At 31.6% G+C, this 22,423-nt stretch overlaps 1 protein-coding gene across 2 annotated transcripts; it reads left to right on the forward strand.

The window, feature by feature from the left end:
- The first annotated feature begins 27 nt into the window (after positions 1-27).
- Positions 28-21,390, forward strand: LOC148616007 (uncharacterized). 2 transcript variants are annotated; one of them, XM_088582627.1, is made up of 18 exons: positions 28-116; positions 1,062-1,152; positions 1,423-1,523; positions 1,789-1,930; positions 3,206-3,296; positions 5,774-5,921; positions 8,726-8,881; positions 9,401-9,515; positions 10,612-10,768; positions 11,617-11,716; positions 12,065-12,187; positions 12,479-12,539; positions 13,104-13,258; positions 13,654-13,796; positions 14,440-14,531; positions 15,262-15,281; positions 19,764-19,804; positions 20,742-21,390. In XM_088582627.1, the coding sequence occupies exons 1-16, from the start codon at positions 36-38 to the stop codon at positions 15,276-15,278; spliced, it is 1,773 nt and encodes a 590-aa protein (XP_088438753.1). In that variant the 5' UTR covers positions 28-35; the 3' UTR covers positions 15,279-15,281; positions 19,764-19,804; positions 20,742-21,390. The 2 variants fall into 2 exon arrangements, with proteins under 2 accessions (XP_088438753.1, XP_088438754.1); XM_088582628.1 differs by lacking the exon at positions 15,262-15,281.
- Positions 21,391-22,423: the final 1,033 nt, after the last annotated feature.

The raw sequence follows: 22,423 nt of genomic DNA on the forward strand, positions 1-22,423 counted from the left end.
AGGAAACCAGATTGGCAAATTCTTTCTAATGCAAAATGGCCGGCGTTGAGCAAAGTGACGACTCTCTTTATCCCATTGCAGTGTTAATAGACGAATTGAGGAACGAAGATGTCCAAGTAATTAACTAAGTTTTTCAGTTATTTATTTATACTAGTTAAAATTATGCATGTTACCTCTAACAGAACGTTGTTATTCGAGTCCCAAGTCGTTCTAGTATATTTTTTTTTAAAAACCGAAAATGAATCATGACAAATGAAAGCCTGTAGCCCTTGATGTTCTTATTTGATGGGGAGGCCACAAGTTAACGAGGGTTGGACTCGTTGGTAAAAATAGTCACTTGTCAACGACTTTCGGAACAGTTTTAGGGTCTACTCAGGAAACATGTCCATTTCTGGAAGAGTATAATATGAGACTAGTGAAACCTTTAAGTTGTAACACTCAAGTAGAAACATAGGTTCATACCAACTTGATCATGCTCCTACCTAGCCTTGGAACTGCTTCACCTGATGTATTGGTCAAGAATTTAACATTTTGTTATTACTATGATTATTGCTGGAGAAAATTCAAATCACGATGTGCCATGTTTTTTTATTCTGCTTTTAAGTACAATGTATAATTAAAATTTAGAGTACACTGTAACAATATATTTATGAGAAATGTACCCCTACTTTCAGTTCACAATTGGAACTCTCAACTGTCTTTAACCTGTTCAATCGTATATATTTAATTACAATGTACATGAATTATGAAGTGACATACACACATTTTCATACCCACTAATACATATACATTGTAGTTCATACCGGCAGCTGTCTTTTCCAGACAAGTTTTCCTTCACCTTCACATTTGTTTCTAGAGCATTCATATCATGGTACATTACTGCTGGAAGTAACAGGATTTGTTACTCTGGTGTTCAGAAAACACAATATATAATGAACTACAGTTTATATAATAATATTATAAATTAGTAATTCCACTACTCATGTATATTTGTTTAGCAATTTAAATAGAAAAAAAAAATTAGCCATTTGATTTTACCCATTCACATACCTCTTTTTCAGATAAGACTTGTTAGCATCAAGAAGTTGTCTACTATTGCTTTAGCTCTTGGTGTAGAAAAGACTAGGAGTGAGCTCATTCCATTTTTAACAGGTACATATACACACATTATATGCTGGAATAATGACTACGTGTGTCAAGTCTCAAGAGAAAATGTTCATTTTCAAAACAATAAAAAGAGGAAAAACACTACAAAATGAATTCCAGTGTTCAAGCTACATGTAGCAAAGTCAAAATCTTGAGTACTGGCCATATAATTCTATGCTTAATTAAGTACAACCTTTTAAAGGAGTAACTAGTTTGGCTACAATGTGATGCATTGAAATAGGACGTGTTATAAAACATTGTTATTTTTATTCTCAGACACAATTTATGATGAAGATGAAGTGTTACTGGCACTTGCTGAACAACTTGGACAGTTAACTCCCCTTGTTGGTGGTCCAGAATATGTTCACTGTTTACTGGTGAGTGATTAATATCTAAGCATGATAATAACTGATTTTGCTTAGAAATTTAATCTTACTGTTTTGAAGGATACTGTAGGCAAATGTGATTTCTTGAAAAACATATTTTTACATCTACTGGTTTTAATATATTTCCTGTTGTTTATTTTTTTACCTTGTCAAATCAGGTCTGTTATATACCATAACTGGCAATAAGACTGCTTCATTCAAGTTCACTGGAGTTCAAAAAAAAGTTTTTGATTAATGGAAATTTTGTATTTTTAAGCCTCCGCTTGAGAGCTTAGCAACAGTAGAAGAAACAGTTGTTCGTGAGAAAGCTGTTGAATCATTGAGAAAGATTGCAGCAGAACACAGTCCTGCTGATTTAGAGAACCACTTTATACCACTGGTTAAGAGATTATCTGGAGGTAATTGTTGAAGTGACTTAGTTGTTAGTAATGTTGACAGTTTGATGTTGAATTTTACATTTATTTTACATTTACTTGTATAAAAGTATTTTTGAATTTCGCAAAAGCTTCTTTAAAAGATTTAACACTGTGTTAGCATACACCTATTGTTCAAGTTAAAGTACTGTTAATTAAGAAAATATTGCATGCATTGATTATTGATCTTTTGATCTATTTTAGGTAAATGTAATTTTAACTGTGCAAATTTTCATACTTCTCTTGTATTGAGCATTGTACATGTACATCATGCATTACTCTCATTGATGAAATCATCACAATTAGTTTCCACCAAGAAAAAGTCTACATGTACATGAAACTCAATTTTGTTATTTTGTAACTAGAAAGTTTTGTCTGAAAGCAACATGTCGAAAAGTTTAGTTTCAAAATCTTTCAGTAGTCTGAAAACTGATCTACTACTCTGAACGAAAAAAGATGTAGAGGTTTATGATTTTATTTTTACTTTGGACCAAATTTTGAGGGAACTTTAAACCCCCCCCCCCCCCAAAAAAAAAAAAAAATAGCAGTGAAGCTAGACTGGGGGATAAATGAAAACAAAACAAGACTGTGATTGTTATTTTATGTTCTTTTTTGTGTCTGTTTTTCTTGTCTGGTCTTTGCCACTGGGTTGTGTTCTTTTGATTTCCACTAGTTCTTTGTTTACAATTACAATCTGACCATCAAAATTAAAAGATGTCAATAGCATAATGAAAAATTCGGAAGGGGGTAATTTTTCTACCAGTCTGATTGGACCTGTGGAAAAAGAGATTTACTAGTCTGAATAAAAAATCTACTGGTGTGGGTCATTGGACCAGTGACCTAAGTGACAGACTGCTCTACAAATGAGATTTTGTTATCCCTACAGAAGCACTATGTACTGTGAACATACTTATCTTCATGGGTATCAATTTTCATGGTTTAGGAGAAAAAGCACAAGTTTGTGGATTCTTGAATTCATGATTTTGACGATCCTGTCATACTATTTAAAGTAAATAATCTTTTTTGTTGGGGATAAAATTTCGTGGTTTACCTAATCCATGAAATCCATGAAAATTACTACCCCACGAACAGTAGTACTTTCACAGTATGCTGAAAAAATTTCTAGATCTTCTAGAGCCATTTTTGGACCTAAGTAATTTTTACTGGATATAAGAGTAGGAACTAGACAAGGGAGTTATTGTCTGTCTAGAATGTAGGACAGATAAAAAAAATTTTCTGTTAAAACCATTTCTTTTTTAGGTGACTGGTTCACATCACGAACATCTGCATGTGGTTTGTTTTCTGTCTGTTATCCAAGAGTCTCGAATGCAGTGAAAGCAGAACTCAGACAGTAAGTAATAAAGATAACCTTACATAGTTTCATTGACCTTTCCTGCAATATCATGTCATTTTTGTACGTGCATCAAAAAGTTGTTGATTATAATGTTATGGCACTAATGTCATCAGCTTTATTACTATTATGACATAAACTGTTAACTGATTATTTTTTAAACTGTTGTATGCTGAAAGGCTATATATTTTAGCAGTTGAATTTCTTCCTCTGCTGGAAAGATTACCTGGGAAGGGAAAGACAGAATAACCACCTCACACACTCAATACCTTTTAATAAAAAAGAATACGTCCCTTCAGCACCTGCATATGGAGTGTTCATATCACAACTCATACGTTATGCCAGAGCTTGCCTAACCTATGCAGACTTTTTGTACCGCGCTAGAACTCTAACAAATAGGCTTCTGGAACAGGGTTATGTTGCTGCAAGATTGAAGTCATCACTACAAAAGTTTTATGGTCGTCATCTTGAACTCGTGGATTGTTATGGTGTATCCATCTGCACCATGAAAACTGATTTATTCAACGGGTCATAGTTTTCCTTTCCTTGTTTGTCTACCCTGGACTTGACTTTTTATGAGCAACTTGGCGGGTGTTTCTAGAAAAGCAGAGGATGCTCATCCTACCGGTGCACCCAGTTTTTAGTGAAGTCCGAGTTGCTCATTTACTTTTGTTACTTTGTATGTATGATTTTAGTTATTTTATGTTCTTTGTTGTGTATGTCTGTTTTCCATATCTGGTCTTTGTCCCTGGATTACATTCTTTTTATTACCGCTGTAACCTTGGTTCCCTTGATTACTCGTACATGGCACAAAATATCATTGTTGTTATAAAGAAAGTCAGACATAATTAATGTTCTTTTAACAGTCAGATTAATGGCTTGGTAACCATGTCTAGATTATAAAAGTGAAAAAAAAAAAGAAAGTTAGAAATAATATGTCATTAGCAATCACTATACAATCCTGTCAATAAGTGACTAACACTATACCTGTTAAACAAATATTTTTATCTGAAATAATCCGTTAATAATCAGTCATGACTAACTTCATAATAAATAAACAAATATTTGTTAATCTATATCTTTACATCATCTCCTAAAAATAATTTTAACTACACAGTGTAACTGTACTCTAATTATGGTAAAAATAAATTGGTTTGCTCACTGAAAATTTGTGATACTGTTAATATCTCTGTGTCACTAAAGTTGAAGTGACACAAATCAAATTTCTTACTATAATGAAATTTAAAGTGAAGTAAGCACATATGAGATTTGCTTGTTAGATTTAAATTGGCAAGATTCATTGGTACACTTTAGTTTTACATGTATAATGCAATGAATAATGTTTATATTCGGGTTGATATGTGAGAAAAATTTTATAACTTGGTGTTTTCTGTTCTTAGTGCTATTCAATAGGTATTATTATACCCCAGCTCCATAGGAGAGGGGAATACTGTTTTTCTGTAACACATTCTTCCATAACAAAATTCTCAGCTTTGTACAAGGCTTCATATAAGTATACTGAATCATTAAACTTTCGTACTCATATGATATCTAATTCATGTTTGCTGTAAAGCATGAGTTTTTCAGGAGTGTCGCTATTGAGTTTTTCGGGAGTGTCACTATTGAGTTTTTCGGGAGTGTCACTATTGAGTTGTTGGTCACATATATCTTGTTTATATTTGAAGATTTTAAATTGAAATTACAACAAATACAAACAAAACTATATTGTATAAAAAATAACAAATTTGAGAATTCATTAGTCACCTAAACAACATTACATACTATACATGTTTGTTTGAGATTGGGTTTGTGTTACTGTTTGTTGAGGGTACATATGTAGATTGTACATAATATTTTTGTTTATAGATGTTTTTAATTTTTTTTACAAAGATATGTTTAAAATATCATTTTCCCACCAGTTATCTCCTCTTGAAAGTTTTTTTTTCAATTATTTAAACATAAAATTTTTGCATAATTTAAAACAGTATTGCATTGTAGTTATTTATAATTCATATAATTTTGTAAGATGACAGAGAAGAACACCCCCTGTAATAGTTTGGGTAATGAAATATAAATACATGTTCTGGTTGTTTTACTTCGTCTGACAATACAGTTAGAAAACTGAAATTTAGTATTTTATACAGTTTGATACAGAAATTTGGGGTGGACATGAACAAACAGCTACTTTTAATGCTTTTTCAACAAGATTTTAAAAAGAAACAATTGAAGATTATAAGAGACACGGGTGCATAGATTATAGTTTTTGTGATGTTTTCAGCATTGTACTATTAATGATCGATGGAAACTTACAGTCATGGTATGTTATTTGAATTTGAAATTTTGAGTGGTCAAATGAAACAAAACACATGTACATGTAAATGTACATAGGATTGGCCAACAATGGGAGGAAGCATATTTTTGGACAAATTTTAATTTGGGATATACTTGATTATACATATCTTTCTTTCCCATTGCAGACACTTCAGGAACTTGTGTGGAGATGATACACCCATGGCTAGGAGAGCTGCAGCTGGTAAACTTGGAGAATTTGCTAAAGCTGTTGAGCTGGATATATTAAAATCTGATCTTATACCTCTATTTACAGCCTTGGCTCAGGATGAACAGGTAACTAGTCTCATAGTAAGATTTAAAGCATAAAAAAAAACAATTTCAGTTTTAAGCATGTTTGGCACCATGCATTGTATAAGGCTGATTTTACAGTATTGTGTTCTGCCTCCTACTTTCATGATAAATAATTAAAGAAGGCATTACATGAAAAAAATTATATTTTCTGAAAATTTATTATCAGTAGGTCATAATTCTTCAAAAAAGGAGTAAATAGTGTAAGAGATTATTGAATGGTTGCCAAGGAAACAGGGACACTCACATTTTCTCCTTTTGTACCTTTGTCAAAAATTTCATTAATTTTGGTTTGAAGCCTTTAACCAGCAATAAAACCAAAATCAATTCTGAAAGGTAAAGGGTTTAGGAAGATATTCAGCATCTTATACATTACTATTTCTAATATATTAGTGGATTACTTTTTACTGGTGTAATTTGTGCCAGATTCTTGAAAGAAAACATGTTTTGAATTATGGCTTTTGCTAATGTGACGGAGACAAAAAAGAATAACGTTAGTGACATTTGGACATGTCACATTAGCAACAACATCTTTAAAAGTTAAAATGTTTGCACACAGTGGTGCTTCATAAATGTTTTTAATAATTAAATTGTACGGTCTGGTGTAGAATTTCTAAATATACAGAATGTCATTGGCATGTGTACTTTGTACCAAATGAATACACAAGTAACCAGTTTGTAATAGTAACATTAGCAACATCTTCAGTAATACATTAAGAAAATTTTCTATCTAGATGGGTCGCACTAAATAGGGCCAAAATTATTACAGGAGGTGAAAAATAAGATTCATGATATCTTTATCAAAAAAGTTTTAAGATGTAACTGAATGATTCTTCTAGATTTGTTCATATCTTTAGAGTCGTGAACTGTTGATATGATATGAGTACAAAATGCAATAAGAACTGTTCTTTGTACCAGACTGACACACTAGATTTTATGGATGAATGGATTAATTATTGTTTAACGTCCAGTGTCAACGTAGTACGTGCACATCAGGGCGAGAACAAGTTGATGTGATATGATCACTGATTTGTACTAGACTGACACGCCCAGCAGGATTTTCCACAAAGACACATTATACAGACTCTGTTGCCTCTATAAGCTGACCTTTGCTTTTACTCCTAAATGCTGTCGGCTTGGATGAGAAGCAACCAAGACCAATTTTAATGTCTTATATTATCTGGCTTGGGATTGAACCTGCAACCTTTGGCTCTCAAAACAGAAAGGGGGGTATGGATTATTTATGAAGCACAAGCCAAAATGCCCATGTAATGTCTGGCAAGAAACATCAAATAACAGAAGAATGAAAAATTTCAAATCAATTCGCAGTGAAGACGGAAATACCATAGTGATCAATGCCTCAATGACTTTCACCATGGATTGTGGTAAAGAAAGTCTTTCGTAGTCTTCAGAACCCCTTTTAAAATTGCTTTACCCATTTAATTCATCATGCATTTGCATTCAGAAGTCTTAAATACTGCCTAGAAGCTTAAAAAAATATTTTATTGTTTGAAAAATTTATCGTCTCTGTTAGTTCTGGAGGATTTCATCTGAAAGAAAATAAATTAAAAATATTACTGGTATATGAATACAATTTAAAAAATGAACATTATTAAAAGTTTCAAAATGTATTGAAGTACTGCCTTCATATTTACTAAAATCAAGACATGATTTTTTTGCTGAATGCTTTCAGTATATATTGTAATTAAAGATATGTTGTCACCATTAATTGTAGTTAGAACAGTTCAAGTTACCATCTACTGTTCCATTATAACGATAGCTACATAAAAATTTGTCCATCTTATACCGTTCATATCAAATTATTAGAAGAAATGTAATTTGATGAACTAGATTTAACTGTACGTAAAATATGGTCAAATCTCGTTGGGGGATGAAAAATCGCAACAAAAGTTTCTTGATGTGACATTTAAATGACATTACTTGATTCAACATTTTGTTGTGAATGTCTTTTTGATTGGTGGAATACAATAAAGGACCTCGTGTAACAATATAGCAGATAACTTACCTTCTTTGCTTTTCCATTATGTGACAGAACCGGCTCCGCATCCATATCTGCAAAGGGCGATATCATAACTCCTATACAGGAGAGTTACAGATGTAAATATATATTGCTCGTGTGGCATTGATTTGGATGGAAACGTAAAGCCGTAACATTCGCAAAAACTAAAACAGCCAATGATATTGATCCCGAAAGTCCTTTGACCCCCTTTTGTCATCAAAATTTAACGTGATTTATATCAATTATTTATAAAACTCGAGTTAAAAATAACAATGGGCTGTCTGAGAACCAACAAGAAAATTGTGATCATAACATACCACAATAGATGGAAAAGATGTGACGTTCGCAATAATATTATTAAATTACCTTAATAGCCTTTAGACCCTGGGGCTACCTGCCCTCTAGATTAGGCCCTTGAGCTACATGTAGGTTTTATTCATGTTTTGTATCAACTGTAATCAAGGAAGTTAGAAAAGAGGGGGTACTTCCTGGAAAAGAGGACTTAGCATGTTTAACCAAAACTGTAAGGACACATAGATACTTTAAGATAAAAGTTCTGGTTAAATATTATTCTTATATTGTTATTTTTTGGGTTCAAGCAAACATTTATAGTAAAACTGAACACAGGGTTAAAAAGCACTACATTCCTCTATTAAAGGTTGCCTGAAACACTCTGAAACCAAGGCATATTGTTTCATTATTCTATAATAGTTGCACATGTAATTGATGTAGCATTACTATCAATAGTGTTTATATTTGGTTTGTGTAGGACTCCGTCCGTCTTCTAGCTGTTGAGGCATGTGTTAGTATTGCGTCCTTGTTACAAGGAGATGATGTAGAACAGTTTGTAATGCCCACATTAAGACAGGCTGCCGAAGATAAATCATGGAGAGTCAGATATATGGTTGCAGATAAATTTACTGAGGTATGCATTATTATTTATGCACTATTAACAGTTCAAAAAGAATCCATGTCTGATATGCTGGGGGAACACTATGTTAACATTTTTACAGGAGAAAAAATGGCTATAGTAAAGACTAGATTCTTCCTTATTCCATTTTCAAATCCAAATTTTATTCTTACATGTATACATTTCTTATTCTAATATGTATTAATTTCCAATTTTGCCAATATTTACTTCCTTTGATGACCATGTCAAATCAGAAGAATAACATATGTAAGCTATAATTAAGATAGGAAAAATTGTAGGACTGTAACTCAAGACTTACTTTCTGTAACAAGATTGATATTTGTTTGGACTGATTTGTAGAGTCTTATGCAGTGGTTTCACTGATTTGTCTGAAGTCTCCGAGTTGACATTACAGATACTGTACTTACTGTAACTTGCATACTGAAAATTAACAAGTGGGAAATGAAACTAATGTTTGTTCTTTTATTAGCATTATATTCATCAGTGTAAATGTCCTAACCATCTTTATTTCAGTTACAAAGTGCAGTTGGTCCTGAGATAACCAAGACAGATTTAGTTCCAGCTTTCCAGAGTTTACTGAAGGACTGTGAGGCTGAAGTCAGAGCTGCAGCTGCTCATAAGGTCAAAGGTAAATTATAAAGCAGCATGTTTTATCAGACTAGTAATCACACATTATGGGATCTCACACTCTCCTTTATAATTTTTTTAACAGTTCTGTGTTGAAGATCCTATAAGTTGAAATTGTACTATAATAAAACTTTGGGACTATAAGTCGATATTTTTTTTCAGCAAAGTGTCAGCCTCGACTGATCGTCCACTTCGATTTACCTAAGGATTTTTCAAGAAAAATGTACTTGAACAATGCATTTTGTTAGATTTGTTTAGTTCACTTTTGATTGCTTTGTTTAATTCAAAGTTTTGGTAAACTGCAATCAACGAAAGCCGTCATTCAAACAGTCAAACTGGTGATTGAATTCGAATATTATTGATCATTACCACTATCCTTTATGAATGATAACAATGATGTTAATAAAAACTTAAACTTTGAAACCATTAAAATATATAAATAAACTCTAGAAGATACGTTAACAAAACTCTTTTTTTTTAACTTGGAAAAACATTATCCAATGTTTTGGAGTTATTGGTCCTTTAATATGCAAATTTATACCCATTTACTGTATGTCGTTATATATTCGCATGTGGCTACAATTATTATTCAGTTAAGGTGTTGATTGCAACCAAATTTGCAGGTAACAATTTTTTTTATCGTATTTCATAATACCAGGTAAGATTGTTTACTAATTACCGCTCATAATTATGACCAATTCATCAAACAAATTTCCCGCTTATTTGATACATGGCTGCCCATGTTTGACATGTTTACGATTTCGTACTCATGATGATCTATGGCTTCAGAGCCATTGACACGCCATTCAATAAAAATAATTGAACTCGCGGACAAAGTACATTTTAACAAAAACACAGATATTTATTTAATTCAGAAATCTTATACTTAGTAACATTGCTGGAATAACATGCTGTTGAAAACAAACTGCTTAACTCCAATCTCCGCTGACATGTACGATATAAATGCACACGTCTGACCCTCGACTTATCTATGTTTTTATTTCGTTGATTTTGGTCAAAATTTGGCAATTTGACTTATACTCTACATCAACTTAGAGTCTGGAAAATATGGTACATCTTTCTTAATTGTCTTTCAGAATTTTGTTCAAACTTGTCCCCAGATATCAGAGAAACATATATCATGACAAATATTTTACCCTGTGTGAAAGATCTAGTATCAGATGCCAACCAGCATGTAAAATCAGCATTGGCTTCTGTCATCATGGGACTGTCACCTATCCTGGGAAAAGAAAAGTAAGTATGCAACATGTAATATAGTAGTGTCTTTTTTTTTTGTCTTTCAATTTTTGAAATGAAACCATTACAAAAGGCGTAATCTTTGTTGTTGTCCAGCACAATTGTATTCTCTGTATATCTCCATTTTGATTTACTTGGTAGTAGTAATTCTCACAGCAAATCATGGGACACATAGTAATAATGAATAAACTCAGTTCTATTTACAGTATTAATATCTATTTACTTGTTACTTCCCTTTGAACAAGCTTATTTCTGTGCTTGAAGTTTTTATATGTGGTTAAACACTGAATAAATATCATGAAAATGACATTTGAAATATGCTATGTAGAAAATTAACAAGTCATTAAAGTATTTGGTAGATAGCATTATATTACTGTGAATTCAGCATCTATTTATTACTTGATACAATGGATTCCACTTTATTGCATATTCCTGTTATTTGCATAGAAACTCAAGGAACAAAAACATTTCCCTTCCTATCCGTGTAAAAAAGTCCTCTTATTTGCATAACATGAGACCAAAAATTAGATAATTTCTCGTAATTGCATAAATATTTTTCAAATTTACAAAAAAATGTACCTTAATGGGTAAAACAGCCATACATTGTTTTTATTTTTTACAGAACTTTGTTTTTACAACAATATTTTCTATTTTGACTAGACAATGTATTCTAATTAGACATGTCACGGTTAAACATTGAAAATATCAAGTATTTTTCCTTAACTTCTGTTAATTGCATATTTTTTTTTTGGTCATGCATGTTATGCGATTAACAGGAATCCATGATAGTTCTTTTTCCTGTCAGATCAAAAAAGTATATTTTAAGTAATTGTATATTCTTGCAGCACAATTGAACATTTATTGCCATTGTTCCTGACTCAGTTGAAAGATGAATGTTCTGAAGTACGTCTCAACATCATATCTAATCTTGACTGTGTTAATGAGGTAGGTTATATTCTATATACAAGTAAATAGATCATTTTTCTTGTCTCAACTTAAAAAGATAAATGATTTTGTATTTAAATCAAATATTCAGTCCTTTCTTTATATGTCAGTTATAAATAAGTTTTCTCCAGTATAAATAATATAGTATTCCTATACACTTGCACTTGAAGTATACCTTCACACCTGTGAGGGCATAACAGTATCACGTGAAAATGACAATATATACTGTTTCTTATGATATATATGGTCAAATCAATTTCCAAAGATGGAAACAGTTTTGAGGAGAAAAGTAAGTTTTTATGAGATAAGCATTTATTCTATGAATAATGGTCCAATTTTTGCTTGCAGGTAATTGGTATCAAACAGTTGTCCCAAAGCTTACTCCCTGCCATTGTAGAACTAGCAGAGGATACTAAATGGAGAGTCAGGTTGGCCATAATAGAATACATGCCACTGTTAGCAGGACAACTGGTAAGCATTGTAGTCATAGCAAGGTGGTAATGTATGTCAGCCATTGTCACAGAGAAAAAAACCGAGAAAAAGCCATAACATCTGTCTGCATTTATTTCAGTGTTGTTAGAATATAGGTAAAAACATTTCTGGTTATGTATTGTTAACTTTTTCTGTAGAATCTCATATAATTGTTGTTCATTATTATTTTGTTCACAGACATGTAAATAATAATCCATTTTTAATTCAAAATTTCACAGCTATTTATTCTTTTTTAAATGAACATGACATTATTCAATGGTATATTTACAGGGTGTGGAATTCTTTGATGAGAAGTTAAATTCTCTGTGTATGACATGGCTTGTTGATCATGGTAGGTGGTCAGATAATACATTGTACAAATCAAATCAGTGATAGCTTATAGCATCTGAAGATATTTCAACTTGATTTGTACTTCTATTTGATTTGATGATCATATGCTTTAAAATCTTTGTTTTTTATTATTTTCCTCTTCTAATAGAAAAATGTGACTTTTCTGTTAACAATTTGAGTCCATTCTATTCCATTAACCTTTTCAAAATAAACTGGTGAGGTCAGTAAATTACTTAATTTCATAGAAAATGATGTGAATATTGTTAGAACATATTAAATTATATGGTATGTTGTCATATAGCGTCATCATGATGGAGATTTGAATTAAATGTCAACTATTTACTCAGTTTGTATATCTAAAATACAATCTTTGCAAATCCCTGAAAGAATAATCTAATATATGCTTTGGAGGAAAAAGAAATGTGACGAGAAAATTTACTGAAAATTTTAAGCTTTCATGCTGTGGTACTATGCAGTTCTATTTATATTTTTCTCTACATATTACGAAGATATGATACATCTCACCTCATGTATGCACTGCTACATAGGCAAGTTTGTGTTTCAGTATTTGCTATCAGAGAGGCTGCTACATTAAATCTGAAGAAGTTGGTGGAGAAGTTTGGTACTGACTGGGCACAGCAGACAGTTATACCTAAAGTATTACAGATGGCCAGTGATCAGAATTACCTACACAGAATGACTTGTCTTTTCTGTATTAATGTAAGATTTCTGCACAAATGATGAATAATTACTTTCATACAAATGGGAAATTCTGTAATGACTTAATACACATTCAAACTTCATGATGTATTTTGGTACATATAATTTATAGTAATATAGCATGAGAGATTGTTTTGGAAGTAGGCAGCTTTAAACTTTACATTTTTATTATGTCAGCATATAACTTCTGATATTATTTTCACTTTTATAAAGCAAACCTTTCAAATATGGTGAGAATACATTCCAAGTCAATACCATTTGTGAGAATTCAATTTTCAATTTAGTTCAGTGTTGTGACCCAATACCAAAGAACCAAAACATTTTTTAATGTTGTTTTTCTTCCAAATTTTCAGTTGCATTTTCAAATGAATATCTACATGTATTTATATTAAAAGCTGCTGGCTGAGGCTGTTGGCCCAGAGATGACATTTAAACTTTTAGTTCCCACCATACTGAAGATGTCCAATGACACTGTCGCCAATGTTAGATTTAATGTAGCCAAAACTTTACAGAGATTAGGTCCCATATTTGAACAATCGTAAGTCTGCATTTTGATTGTGTTTTTTTCTTTTGTATTAAACTTAGTTTGAATAAGTTTGACTAAAGTGAAACGATAAAATCAAGCTAAAAGCAGGTAATGACCCTCTAGCAGAGAGAATGTTAGCAGAACCAGAACCATTAATTGTACATATGCCAAAATAAAACACAAATTAATGCAACTTAATCAGGACCCATTTACAAATTGATTTTTTTTTCTTTTTTATGCAGCAGGTCATTTTTGGGCTGTTACTTTTATTATCATTAAATGTAGGCTTTGGATAATTGACTTGTAAAAAAACACTTCAAAATGATTAGTTACTGTTGGTTGTTGACCTTTAACCTTGTACTTAGGCAACAAAGTCAAGTAAGTTAGTGGTATTTAACTTTGTCCAGTTTTTTCTCGTTTTTATGATAATAGAAAATTTAAAAATTTACATTTAGGATGGCAAAGGTCTGTATTAACAGTTTTTTATGCCAATTTTTGCTGTGATAGATCTTGTTTATTCAAACTAAGTGCTGTTAACAGTAAGTGCTTTCCTCTTATGTAACTTATCAGATATCACTTCAAAGTTTAATGTTGATGTATTTCTTAAGTTTCTGTAACAGACAATGCACCAATTCTTTACCTTTTCATGTTGTAGAACGGTTCAACAACAAATAAAGCCAGCTCTTGAAAAATTGAAAAGTGATACTGATATTGATGTACAGTTTTATGCTGCAGAAGCATTGGATGGTTGGTATTCCTATAGGAACTAGATATGCTCCAATGATTTATTATTTGTAATGATACATTAAAGCCTTACCATTTATATTATTCATGAAAATCAAGAAATAATTGACTTATTAAATTGACAATTTTAAAATCTATTGCAGAATATTTAAATTTTGTATTGTGTAAATGGTAATTTCATGTTATTTCAAATTTTCTTTCTAGCCAAAATATTTCGTTGGACATGTTTCTTTAAAGGGGCACTTAAAGATTTTCAACCCCACAGCTTTTCATCACCTAGAACCTTTGTGTTCTCATGTTTCATTCATTTCATTTAACATATTACAATGTAGTTAATTGTAGAAAATGTATAATGTGTGTACCAGTATCAGTGCCCTATAGAGTAGGATCTTATCTCAGAATTGGCATTTAATTTGCACACATCTTTGTAATTTAAATTTTATTAATGGAAATTTTTTTTTTTAAATTCTGGCATGAAGTAATGATCATTTGATGATCATTACAGAGATTAGTATTGAAGTTCATGGACAATTGAAAACCGGTGAATAACTATTAAAATCAAAGTCTAGATCTTTAGATTTAGACAATAGACATGAATAATGGCCTTACCCCTTAAATATATTGTATATCATTGTGTGTAAAGAAAAGTCAGTTTCAGTAAAGATTCTATCTATAGGCACTGAATACCTTAGCTTAACTGACATCCCTCATTTTGGGCCTATTTCATTCTTAGTTCATTGTAAAGCCTAATGGGTAAGTCTTACAATACCTACTGGATAACTTGATAAGGGGTCATTCATGTTGTAAGGTCAAAGTTTACAGTTCACTTTAGAGAGGAGGTAGGATCCATACAAATCATTATGCCTGCATAGCAATGTTGAATTTTTTTTGTTTTCCTAATGGTACAAATTTGATGTAGTCAACACCTCTAGAAATGAATATGAAGTTAAATTTTTCATGGATGAATTTGAGAACCTTCAGTTTAAAATTTCATTTCTTAATTGAAGCCTTGTTCAAGATTCATGACTTTTAATAATGAGAATTATTGAATCCCCTTTCCACCTGTAAATGATTAAGCGACTTAGAATGAATTCATTGTCATCAGTTAACCAGTATTTATTATAATGGAATGTACCTCCCCTTGTTCATCCTCGTCTGAGACCTTGTCAAGGGGAATAACTCTTACTAACCATCACCTTAGTAGTTTGCTTGTACACATAGTTAGATATATAGTTTGCATTCTTTAGTTTTTTTTATTTTAATGAGAACTGTGCTTTTTAGGAAATGAATTGTTTCTACAAATCACTACACATCTTTGCTTCGAAAATTCTCTTTGGCAGTTTGATAAATAGTTATGATTTTTTAAGTGTGACAATATTTTGTAGTTATTTTTTGTGAAGTTAGCTAATGAAATGGATGCCATTTATTTAAAGGAACATCTCTTATCCAAAGCTATTTATACACAGTCTCGCAAGTTCTTGCAGATCTATTACCTAAAACATTAATTACAGATTTTTTTTTTATTACTTGGAGCTTTTGAAATTTGCTCATCACAGACATGATTTTTTTAAGAGACAGATCTTATTTGTATATTTTTTCCTATACTTTAATATATGTAGTATAATATAGTTGGGATATTGATTGAATAGGTCAGTTTGGTATTTTAGCTCTGGTTTATTTACATTAATCCTAGATTATAAATGATAATGATTACCAGGTATCTAAGACATCAGATGTAATCCCAATGTACTACATTTTACAGATCCTTGCATGCAGGTTGCCTATGGCTTATAAGGTTTGAAAAAAGCTTTGTGCTGTAGTTTTTTACTTCAGTGTTTTCTGAACTTTAGTGGGTCTGTTTTCATGAGTGATGGCCCTATTTAGACCAGAAGTTGTCCATTAGTGGTCAAATATTTCTCACTTCCTTGTGCATGGTAGTTAGGGCAGTACTGCAATCACAATGTCTGTCTGTATCTAATTGTAAGCAAAGTTTGTCAGACTACAATATTAAAATGTTTGGATGTTTTGTTTTGAAAAGCAATCATCTACTAATTGAGATAAGTTACCCACGTATGTATCATTTCAGAAATTACTTCTCTGATCAAACTATTCTTTATTTGAAAAAGCAATTGAAAGTTTTCTGTATAAACTGCTAAACAAACTTTATCTATTAAAATCATAAATTGAACTTTGTCTCATATTTCTAGATCTACATGAGCCAAATAACTGAAATGAGGTTATAAATTTTTAGGGTTATCTTTAGTATTGCATCACTTTTAATTTAGTTAGTTCTCCCTGCTCTTTTCAAATTAAGACCAGCTGGTACATTCTATAATCCAAGTCTGTAAACTATCAAGGCTGTAGAATATCTCCATTGTAGAGACCCTTTCTGTCATATGTCTCCTCCTCTGAGTCAAAAAAATTTTCTTTTTAAATCAAAAATTGTAAAAAAAAGTTCAGTCTTTCAAAAAGATGATAATTTGACATGATTTAAAAGTAATGTTAATTTGTTCTAACAGGTAATTTGTGAGATATTGATTGTCTGTTATTGTCCTGAACAATAGAGTAATTTAACTTAAACTAGAGAATGATTGGTCAAGCTTTAGTAAATAAAAGTCACAAAAGTTATTTATAATTAATACTTATAGGCATTTACATGTAGTCGTAAAATGCTTATTTTTTTGCATTTTTTTTCAAAATATATTTAGTTCTATTGAAAGAAATTTTTATGCATTAAATTTATTTGCATGACCTAATGCTATTTTGTCCTGTCAAATTTTAGGCTGCTTCCTTTTTTTCTTTTGCAAGATGAATGTGTCATGGTGTCTGGGGAGTGTTGTTGTCAAATGTCTTATTCAAACTAACCATAGATTATAAAATGACACAATTTCAAATGCATGGCCATAGAACATAAAGGATCCCTTCTTCTGGCTGTAGTTCTAATTATGTCTTGTTCCAGGGCAATGGTGTGGCCTTGTCAGAAATTTTAGCATTTGTTCTTGTTGTTAATCAGAAAACAAAAAAAAATAATTAATTAAATTAGAATTGCATGAGAGTAAACTAGTCATTTTTCATATTGATTTTCATGTCACAGTTCACATGCTAATCAAATACATGTATATGAACACCCGTAGTAAAGAATTGCTTACAGTGGTGGATTCAGAATCCTAGGTTGAAACCTAACTTATGCCATCACTTGGTGTCCATCGTCGTGGACAAATTTTTAAAAATCTTCTCTGAAACTACTGGATTGACAGGTTTTAAACTTGACATGATTGTTCCTTAGGGTGTTCTGCAAAATGACTGTGGGAATTGTTGATTCATGAAAAAACATGGCTGCTGTTACTAAAAATAGAATATAGGGGTCAGATTGCAGTTTTTTGCAAACAACTCAAAAACCGTTGCCTTAAGCAATTTTCTGGCAGGGTAATATTGTTCAGCATCATGACATGGACCTATGCCAAAATTTTCCAAACGATTGGTCTACTGATGTAGGAGTTGCCACCCCTGAAACAATTTTTTTTTGCATTTTCGCATATGCAACTTCGAAAATCTTCTTCTCAAAATCTATTTCACAGAATTCATTGAAAGGTGGCATTTATGTTCCTTAGGGTATCACACACAAAATGAATGTTAGGATTGTTGATTCATGAGAAAACATGGCTGCTGTTACTAAAAATAGAATATAGGGGTCAGATTGCAGTTTTTTGCAAATAACTCAAAAACCGTTGCCTTTATCAAATTTCTGGCACGTGTAATATTGTTCAGCATCATGAGATGGACCTATGCCAAAATTTTCCAAATGATTGATCAACTGATGTAGAAGTTAAGACCCCTGAAACAGTTTTTTTTGCATTTTTCGCATGTTCAACTTTGAAAATCTACTTCTCAAAATCCATTGCGCAGAATTCAATGAAAGTTGACATATATGTTCCTTAGGGTATCCCACACAAATTGACAGTTGGGATTGATTCTTGAAAAAACATGGCCGCAATTACTAAAAATAGGACATAGGGGTCAGATGGCAGTTTTTTTTGCGAATAACTCAAAAACCGTTGCCTTTAGCAAATGACTGTTGTGATTTTCAGTCCGTGAATAGATATGGCTGCCTATACTAAAAATGGAACTTAGGGGTCGGAAGACTGATTTTAGAAAACAATTAAAAAATTGTTGCCTTTATCAAAATTCTGGTTCAGGTCATGAAAATGCTATTAAAAGCATTTCCTGCATTTGACAGTTTAGTTGATTTTAACTTAGCCTGTCTCATTCCTCAAGTTTTTCAAATATGTAAATGGTTAACAGGTGAGCGATTCAGGCTCTCTTGAGCCTCTAGTTTGTCAGAAAATTTTGTTAATTTTGTGCAAAATTTGGACTTAAGTAAGCATGAGCAAATAATACAAACACAATTTTTTTCAGCTTAATAACTGTCATTCCACTTTTTCAAAAGCAGATTTTTTATGTTTCTCTTTGTATTGTATGTTTTTTTTTCTGATTTTGTCATTTACCACTCCTATTTTTGTTGGCTTTGTAAAATCATGTCTAATAACAGCTTGGAACTCCCTAAAAATAATATCTCTGGATCTGTTCATTGTTTATCCCATGAAAACAAGACATAAGTAGGAGACTAATTGTATCTCCTCTTAGGAGAATTGCATTAGTTATATGTTCCATAGTGAATGTATTTTCATTTTATGTTCATGGAAACTAAATGATTTTATTTACCATTTGCCTGAATGCTTATTCATTCCCACAAGAAAAGACTACATCCAAGCAATGGAGCTTAACAGCAAGAACAGTTAATAAATTTGTCAAATATAATAAATTATATATATAATAAATAATAAATAACATAAATTCTGTTTTTCACACAGTTTTAGTTTTCCAGTATCTGCTGTCAGTGTATTTGTTCTGTAGAATAAAAATAGTAGTCTCTGAGACTTTTATAAAGACTTTTATTATTTTATTTCAAAATGTTATACTGCAGTAGCTATGGAATGAGTATTTAACAAATAGCAGAAAAGAAAGGATTTAATCATTATTTGTGTGCTGTTGCAAAATCCATTACCATGATAACATTATTTATGTAATGCCTTCACAATTTTGTCATTTTGGGAAAAAAAACTGTAGTAGAAAAATGATCAGAAGTTAGAGCTAGAAACTTTTGTCATATTATAATTGTCCTGTGATGGGGGTACAAAATGATTTATCATTGAATGTTTTTTTTTTATTTTTCAGTATTTGGTGATAAGTAATGATAGTGTAGTTGAAAAGAACAGGTAATTATTCTCTCTGGCATACAAACTATTATGACATATTTATACCTATGCTCAAATGGTGGTATATTGGAATCTCTGTCATTCTGTCTGACTGAATTTGCGAGCATTTACATTAGCTCCCAATGAAGAGATTGATTTCTAATTTGGTTGATTGATTGGTTGTTGGGATTTAACACCCAAGCAGCAATATTTCAGCTATATTCAGGCAATTCTAATTTAGTGTAAGGCTTTACACAGATGGGGCACATGTTGTTAGCTATTTAAGATGCTGTCCAATGTCAACTTCCTGTACAAGTTGGGGGATGCCTACTAGCACAACAGAGTGTCACCCTGTTCAACTTAATGTTTTTTTACGTTCAGATTGTTAATTACATTTCTGGTAGTAGGTTTACTAATAATGTTGTTATGAAAAGAATTTTTAATTAAAGTGAAATTGAGTGCATTCACAAATTAGATCTTTTAAATCTTTTGAAGTCTTTTCCCCCACCAACTTTTAGACTGAAATTCTGTTACATTTTATGTTTTTACTTCAATTTTTTTTTTCAATAATTGCACAACTATTTCCACCATTTGGTGATCTCATGTTTGTTTAATGGGTTCAATTGTATTAACTGTATCATTTTATATAAACCTTTCAAGAATAAAGCCATACTTTCATTGCATGGGTGACATTGTTGAAATTTAACTTTCTGTTTTAAATAAGTATTGAATACTAGCTTATCTCCACAGCATACTTTGCTAAGTGTACTCATTGAAATTTTACTGTCTGTTTTAGTTGTTTATGAAATAGTAGCTTATTTGCTTGGATGTAAAAAACTTATTGTTGAAATTTTTACTTTCTGTTATGAATAACTGTGAAACAATATTTTTTCTCCAAAGTGTACAACTTCTACTTTATCTCATTGTACAAGTAATAGATTTTAATTCTATTTTTCAGGTGTCAATTTGTGATGTTCTGTGCTATATGGATTGTGAACACTTACAAAACTTTTACAATTTGAGCTTACAGAAGAACAAATTTATCTATTGTCATTGTATTTGTTTGAACTAGTACCATGAACGAAACATAAGACTACAAATTTTTTTTTTTATGATGCAAATGATAACAATTCATTCTACTCACCCTCCTCTTATCAACTATCAAATTGTAATGAATAAATTATCATCCCACTTTAAATCTCTTTTATTAGCAGTTGAATTCTGTTATAGGTTTAAAATATGAAATTCATTTTAAATTAAAGTTAATCATATTCAGATATGCTTCATAAAATGTCAGTTAGAGAGAAAAAGAAAATAATTGGTGTCGTAAATAATGTAAAGCTTGGTGTAAATTAATACTTTTCTTCATTGTTGTAATGACCCAGATCTTTTGTACAACTACTGTACATTAACATGTCTTTGAAATCAATTGATTCAACAGATAAGTAATAAGTATCCCCATTACTTACGAAACATTTCTATTTCTAGCGAGGTTATTTCAAGTGTTTTATTGGAGAGTGAATGATTCATATTTTATGTTGGACGACTATTTTTCATAACTGCTATGTAGTCAAGTCTGAAGTAATAAACATTGATTTATACACTTATTTAGTGTTTTTACAGAAATGTTAAATCATTATGGCTCTTGACCCTATGTATATGAATACCCCCTCCCCAAAATTAAGATACATGGTTCTCATGAAAATTAAAGTGTTCCATCACTTTACAGAGATGTCATATTGTTAGGAATTCAGGTTTTGTAAAAAATGGTTTTGGACTTAAAAAAGGCCTTTGTCACCAACATTGTTGGTTTCCTCTGCCTCAGTGGTAGCATGTAAGCCTCAAGAGTCGAAGGTTGTGTGTTCTATCCTTGACTGAGTCATCCTAAATCCTCCACTAAGCAATTAGAGTAACGACTAATGGGCTCAGTCTGAATGATATACCATAATGGGGTGACACCAACCTTATCAGTGGACTGTTCTGTGAAATAGGATATTAAACCTAAGCTGTTGTGTCGGACTAGTACTTCAGTACAAAGCAGGATTTGGTATTGAATTTGGGGAATTGGCTTTAACTGTTGTAGAATTAGGTATCTCAAACCGATTAAAAGCTAGCATTCTAAAAACTTGAGTGTACCATACCTTCTATACTGTAAAGGTCAGAATAGAACTGTTTAGGGGTTATTACCATGACCTGTGAAGGTCCAAAACGATTGTTTTTTTTCTTGTGTAGCAATAGCAGGAGAAAAAGTGTATTGTTCTCTATAAAATTGTACTCTAGGTTTCATACTACATAACACTGGTTTTTCTTGACTTTTTGGATTTAAAACCCTTACTTTTAGGAATAGGGATGAACTAAGGGCCTAAATCAAACATTTTATAACAAGAATATGTTAACGAATCACTGTGAATTTGTATCACGAAACAACATACCACCAATGAGAAGATTGATATTTTTGGCTGATTGCCATATCAATGAAGAAACTTGCATTTTTTTCTGGATTCATGGGTAACTACGAGTAGAAGTTGGTGGATCTCCTAGAAAATGAACAACTAGGTTCTGTACCACAAAAGAAGGGTTTATGGGTAGATTTAAGAGGTTGTGGCTCTTTCATTTTTTGAATTGATGGTCAGATATAGG

This window comes from Perna viridis, chromosome 5 (assembly GCF_037379345.1).
Source record: "Perna viridis isolate PV_CMFRI_1.1 ecotype Kerala chromosome 5, ASM3737934v1, whole genome shotgun sequence".
Taxonomy (NCBI): Eukaryota; Metazoa; Mollusca; class Bivalvia; order Mytilida; family Mytilidae; genus Perna; species Perna viridis.